This window comes from Cenococcum geophilum (assembly GCF_001692895.1).
Source record: "Cenococcum geophilum 1.58 unplaced genomic scaffold K441scaffold_94, whole genome shotgun sequence".
NCBI classification, from domain to species: Eukaryota; Fungi; Ascomycota; class Dothideomycetes; order Gloniales; family Gloniaceae; genus Cenococcum; species Cenococcum geophilum.
Genome location: NW_027137652.1, coordinates 333,157 through 340,045, shown reverse-complemented (window position 1 = coordinate 340,045; position 6,889 = coordinate 333,157). Strand labels below are relative to the sequence as shown.

The following is a 6,889-nucleotide window of genomic DNA, read 5'->3' as shown; positions in this document are numbered from 1 at the left end:
ATATATACTTCGGTAGCAGTTTACGCATTTTATTTAGTCTTAATTTAAGTAGTGTTTTATATTATAGGGGCCTATATAGTGGCCGCAGCATATCTATACTACGTATATAGATTAGGTATGCCCCTATTATACGTAATAATAGCATTATTTTAGGCGGAGTCTATAGTTATAGAGCCTTACGTTATATATAAGGCCATTTATAATAATACCTTTTTAAATAAGGAGTTTTTGCATTTTTAGTATATGTGTGCTAATAATAAGGAAGCCATATATTTAACTAGTGTTTCCCTAGTAAGTCTCTAGCGACCCTTATATTCTTTTATTTATTTTTTTATATACTTAGTTTATATTTTCCTATTAAAGCTATTAGATTTAAGTAATCTTAAGTCCTAGTATAAAGCGTTCCGTTTATTTTACTATCTTATATATAGTTACTGTATTATTTACCTAGCGTCCCTTTTCTACCCTAAGGCTTAAGGGAACTACTAGGACTTTAACTGGGTAATCTTTACGGAGCACTTTTATGCCAATACGTTCTCCTAGCCTATTCCCTACCCTAACGGCTCGTTTCTTTACCTATTAGTCCCTTAAGGTAACTTTAATATCTCCGCTCCTAAGGTATTAGACTATAATAACGTTATAGACCTCTTTATAAATCTTTATAAGGACTTCTATTTCTAATTATCTCCTAAGCTCCTCTACTTTTTCTATATTTAGTTATATTATAATTATATACCCAGATATTATCTTTAGGGGGGTAGGTTCCCTATACTATAGATATATAGCTACAGCGGCCTAGGTATAGTTCGCCGGTAAAAAGGGGTTTTATTTATTTTTAATTTTACTTAGCCGTTAAAGGATTTAATTAAGGGTTTACTAAAGGGGCGCTTAAGGTTTACTAAACTAGCGGAGCCATTTTACTAGCTATATTAGTTTGTTATAGCTAATAGTTACTTCCCTATAACTATAGATACTAGACGCGTCTAATAGGCTTTATATTTTATTAGATGCCTTCTTAATAGAGGTCTTTCCGCTTTATAGTGTGGTATTTGCCTATTTTTGTTATAGAGGGCTATTACTAGGCGTAGTTTTAGTGGACGCGCGCGAGTGCAAACCACCGTCGTTTGACGTGTGCCTCCCCTGCGATGTATATATCCCAGGGGGATTCTCTAGGTGTTTTTTAGGGTTCTTTTGGTTGGTTTTAGTCTTTTTGGGCCGGGTGCAGTAAGAGCTCCTAGTTGTTAACTATTTTTACAATAAGTATATATTAAATAGTTTTAAGTGTATATATAAGTGTTAGAGGTTATAGAACTTATAAATATTTAAAAATCTAAATAGTTATTTTAGTTTTTATTATAACTGCCTAAAATTTTTATATAGAAAAATTGTGCTATATATTAATATTTTCTATTTAAAAAATATATAGAAAGCTTCTTATATATTATATCTATAGTATATTAAATTTTCAGTCTAATAGCTTATTGGGTTGTTATGTTATAGAGAGATAGTAGGGTAGAAAAATCGTGCGTTAGGTAGGGGCCGTGCGTTAGGTAGGGAGTCTTAGTATACAACTCTGCCACTAGAGCTTTATTGGGCCTCCTAGGCGCGCCGTAGCTAGATAATTATATATTCGTAATAAGAACGCGAAGCTAGTTACTAGGTCGTAAGGGGTAGAATATTAAGGCTATATGGGGGGCAAGATATATAGGCCACGTAGACGGTCTATATCTGCGCGACAAGTAGGGTTAAAATAGGGCACAATAATATTAGGAAACGCGTTAAAATAGGATAAATAGTAGAATAACGTTGGCTTTAATTACTAACTAATAATAGACGTTATATCAATAATAAGGCGCGTTTAACGTGGAAATGGGCTGGGTATCTTACGGTTTTACACTTAAGTTTGGGCGCAAAATTCGGGAATCTACATGCCAAGGATTCTCATTCGTTTCGACTAATTAATAATTGCGCGGAAAAGCTTGGCAGGTCTTTTTCCCCCTCCCTTACCTAAATATGTATAGCCGAACCTTGGGATACTACTACTAACGTTATATATCTAGAGCATTATCCATAAGTAGTAGCGGGCTACTACTCGCCTTCATCGGTGGATTAATCTAACTATATCTCTTCAAACTTACCCTCTAGTATTAAAGAGTAGGTCAAGGAACGCTAATCTTAACTTCTATATAGAAATCGTTGTTGCCGAGGTTAACTAGAGCTTATATAATCGACTTCTGTTTAATTAACTAAGTAGGTTTACCTATAGCGTGGCATGTGCGAGTACAGAAAAAGGGTTTAAACAGGTGAGGATTCGGTAAATTTCTGTTGTTGATCATGGTTTCTAACATCGTCTTTTTCCGAAGTGACCGTAGTAAATCATGTTCCGTGATCGGCGCAACATCGATTCACCTAGAATTTGTTATGTTGATACTGCAGACATCTGGTAATGTTCAAGCTTAAAGTTGACATAGTTAACGGGGTATCTTTGTATATGAATATTTGCAGAGGCTTCAACCATGTCTAAGTGTTTAACCGCCAGGACCTGAACCTCCATCGCTAAGAAATATTTCAATCACCCTCATCATCCTTTCTTCTCTCAATCTCTTCTCCTTTTCTTTCCCTTTCTCCAGTTCAGGCACCTTGATCATTTCCTCTGAGAATATAGCCGCAAAATTCTTATTAATTAGCTGCATCCTGGCCACCTCCGGAATTTGGCTCAGCGTCTTCCTACGCACGGAAACCTTTGGCGATGTAGGGAGTTCAACACTTGACCGAGGAGTCCTGGATGGCTTGGTAGAGTTGGCAATTTCAACCGCGATACGCGAGAGCATAGATGTGAGAAGAATGAAGGAGATGTTATGGTTAGGAGCCGAAGATAGAATCTCAAGGACCCATGTGCGTTCATCTTCAAGCGATAACTGCCGCTTTGCCCTCTCTCGGGCAACCATACCGCTCTCCAATTTCTCCCACAACCCCCCCGTTATAATTCCATCCTCCAGGCTTCGGAGGAATACTATTAGCGTTCCAGCCAGTGTTTCGAGCCTTTGCATTGGCACAGTCTTGACGTCAAATGCTGATTCAAAGGGTTGATCACAATCGAGAGCCTCGTAAATCATCGGTCGTAGAGCATCTCTAGTAGCGCTGCTAGTTATGTACCAGCTTCCTTCTGCAAACGGCCAGCCAGCATTGTTCTTCCACGGAGGTCTGTCATTACCTGAGCTGGTCATATCCCATTCCGCGAGAGTCCTCTCGACTAGGTCTTCTACGGATTCCGTCAGCCGGAACAGTTCCCTCGGAGCTGACCACATTACCCCTTGGTCATCCCCAGTCGGCTTCTGCCGCTGAAGTCTTCGAATTCCTCCTTCCGGAATTCTGATGAGTTTGTCGATAGAGCGGCCGAAGGAAGATTGTAACCAACGGCCACGTACTGGTAGGAAGTGGTCTCGTCCGTTTTCGACCCGGAGGACAAGTATATCCTCGAGTCCGGTCGCGTCATTATTAAGGTCACGGACTATGTCGATGGCGTCGACAAGGAGCTTTAGCTCGGCGTTACATACTTCACCGGGCTCAATTGTGTACTGTTTATGCCCATTGAAAGCCCCAATACTCACGTCCGGTTCTCTGTCAAATATAATCGAAAGCCATGGTGGTGTCGGTCCCGGCTGCCTTTTTGCGGCCGGCCTGTCAACAAAACCGATTGTCGCTTGAACCCTACCTGTATTTGCTATGGTGACGCTACGGCGTTTCGATGTTGCGAACCTGACATCTCCGAAATCGACTCCCTCCAAATTGGCTACATCGCTGTCCACGGATTCACTACCATTGGTGCCAATCGAATGGTCCACAATCAATGTGATTGTCGGTCTGCCTTCGTTTTCTGCCCGATCAAGTTCCCGAACTACCTCTTGGTGAACACGAGCTTTCAAATCGGGAACTACGGCATCATACTTGAGAACAAAAACTGCGTCGAGTGGTTTATGATCTGAGGATATAACTCGTTGGTGAGCCGTATAATACTCAAGAAAAATTTCGTCCTGAAACCCTTCTTTGGTAACTATAATTTCGGGTTCCGAGTCTAAATATTCGTCGTAGTCGTCCCCATCCGTTTCTGGGTTGTAATCGAACAGTACGTCTTCGTCCGCACCAGCTTCCTCCATCCCTCGAGCTTTCATTTCTTCATCTTTCTTCTTTGCTGCCTCCTCTTCTATAACCTTTGTATCGTAGGCAAGCTTGTCCCTACGGGTTCTATACAGAATTCGATCGCACCAGCTTGGACACCTCTTCTTCTCACTTGAGTCAAAGGCCCCAACACTACCGATATCATATTTGTAGGTCGGCAAAAATTCCAGAGGTCCTTCTCTCCATCCATCGTGAAACGCTTTCCTTGTTTTCTGTTGCTGATAGAGTTCATCATGAGACAGTAAAGATGATAATGTCGTATGCAGTGATGTAGGGTCCAAATGTGCTAGCATAGGTATCGAATCTATGGAGGTATCTTTAGTCACTGTTGAGTGCTGTGAATGGTAGTTGGAAGATTTGTCTGTAGCAGAGGAAGCCGAGGAACAACTTCGAGGGGCCGAGGAATTTTGGAACTCTTCAGAGCCGCCTTTCTCAGAGCTCGACACAGGTTGCCCAGCAGTTCCGTACTCCCCTCGAGTGTGTAACATTAAAAGGTGCCGCACATCATCACCAGACATTCCCTCAAGCCTGTAATTGAGGTCGCCGAACCAGAATGCAAAATCTTCTTGACCTAAAGCTTCACCACTAGCTTGAGAAGTTCCCATCGAATCAACGATAGGATCGAATTTGGTGCGATTGGTAATTTGAGAGGCATCCCAATTTCTCCTGTCTAAAGCAGCTTTGTCGGCTCCCGCGGCCAGGTGAGAGTTGATAAAGACAAGTCGGGTTGTCTCTCCTAGTACTAAACGCGCAGTGACTGCTCCTTTGTTGCCCATGACCCCCATCACACCAGTGCCTACGCTTGTAGTGCTAATAGACTCGATTTCGGAGACAAATCTTGGAGAGATGTAGACTAGGAGAAGTAATCCGATCAACTGCTGCTCGGCTATCAATTCATATCCTGGGGGTAGTGCCTCCTGAATGGCAGCTTTGAATCGGTTTGATGGTGATGGGTCTGTATATGGTCGAAGAGCTTCTGCTGGAGAGTTAATATCCACAATCTCCTGCAGCCCTAAAGCATAGATTCCAATATCTTCTCCACCGGGCACCGAACCAGAGTCGTTTTTTGGAATTGTAGATTCCTTCTTGGACTTTCTAGCTTCTTGGTCTTCTATGCTCTCTCGTTCGCTCGGGTCATTCTTCCCTGTACTACTAAGTGTCAAGCCAGTCATAGCTTCCTCGATTCCCTTGCCTTCCACGAACCAACCTCCAATATCCTTCTCCGTCCCCTTAAGCGCGGCGACATTCCAAGTGCCAACTTTGATACGAATCTTTCGTGGCCTAGTATACTCAGATCTTCTCGCATAAACTGCCTGCGAAAGAGTTTGGCGGGTTGATATGGCAGAGCTGGGAGCGCCAGGAAAAGCACCAGGGATTTTCGAGTCCAGCAAATCGACAGACCCATTGCCACCATTCGACGAGGGCATGATGATATTAAGAACTGTAGTTGAGAAGGTAACATAAGCGCCAGAGACGGCATCAGACTATACAGAAGAAATATAGGCAGACATTATCGTAAATGACGGACTGGAGACGAATTTGGAACTGGTAATGAAATGCCGGCTGGCTGGAATGACGATACATGCAGCACAGACCATACTCTCAAGATCTTCGGCGTTTCGCAGGGCTGAGCAGCCCGCGCTGACCTAAACATCAACACCAGAACCCCTCCCCAAATCCCGGCCGCCACCACCATATATGACTATAATGGCTTCCCGGAAGGCCAAGGCACGAGCACACCAGGCCCAACCCCTACCTCAACCGTCAGACTATGAAACTGACGCGCCAAACCTTGATATCCTTCCTCCTCCACCACGATCGAATACTGAGCTCAATCTCTCCGTTATCCAACGTCACAACCCATCCGTTAGATCCATTTTGTCCATCGCACCATATGCTGTTGTCTACCTCTTTTCTCCTGCCGCTCAAGCTTGGGAAAAATGTGGCATCGAAGGGACACTCTTTGTCTGCCAACTTACTCAGAGTAGTATCGGCGCCGATCGGTACGCTGTGACCATCCTCAATCGACGCGGGCTGGACAGCTTCACAACTGAACTATTAAGTGGGGATGATGTTGAGAACACTGAGGAGTATGTGATTTTGCAAGTCGGAGCAGAAGATGGAACGCCGCAGATATATGGGTTGTGGATTTTCTCGGAACCGCCCCCATCCTCAACGGCGAACACCAGGACGATCAACGCACAAATTATCCAGGACTGTGCGATACAAGCCGAGATGAGTAGGAAACTATTGGAACAGGAGTTAAGAGACAGTAGTAATGGCGCACAGCAGATTGCTGAGGATGCCCAAGCTGAGGAGGAGAGCGTGCCTATGGGTCGGCAGTTGTCACTACGAGAATTGTTCGGCCAGCAGAGGACGCAAGATGCCGGTTGGAGTCTACACAATCACCACAGCTCATCATTAAAGTCAGCACAATTCACAACAACGCTCGATACAGACTTCTTCAGAGCTACGACTCGATTCACTCCTGCAAAGCATCCCCAAAAGCCACCTCCCCAACCAATGAATGCACAAAGTGGGGACGATTCGGATGCTATTGGGCAACTCTTCTGGAAGGCGAAACAAGGGTATCGGGTTAGTTGATAAAGCACCAGATTCTAAGGTGCTATCTAATATGTAACAGTAAGACGTGGATGCAAACTGGTATTCATGCACATATTCTTCGTGTATTTATAAAGCATCAAGATAC

General features: G+C 43.5%; 2 protein-coding genes across 2 annotated transcripts; one reads left to right on the top strand and one right to left on the bottom strand.

Annotated features, from left to right (window-relative positions):
* Positions 1–2,379: 2,379 nt before the first annotated feature.
* K441DRAFT_671261 (DNase I-like protein) lies at positions 2,380–5,735 on the bottom strand. Its single transcript, XM_067650400.1, has one exon. The coding sequence runs from the start codon at positions 5,604–5,606 to the stop codon at positions 2,529–2,531; it is 3,078 nt and encodes a 1,025-aa protein (XP_067496609.1). The 5' UTR covers positions 5,607–5,735; the 3' UTR covers positions 2,380–2,528.
* Positions 5,736–5,925: 190 nt separating this feature from the next.
* K441DRAFT_515701 (PH domain-like protein) lies at positions 5,926–6,591 on the top strand (the record flags this gene model as incomplete). Its single annotated transcript, XM_067642111.1, has 1 exon — positions 5,926–6,591. A coding segment is annotated over one exon (666 nt), but the record flags the coding sequence as incomplete, so codon positions are not given.
* Between the last annotated feature and the right edge of the window lie 298 nt (positions 6,592–6,889).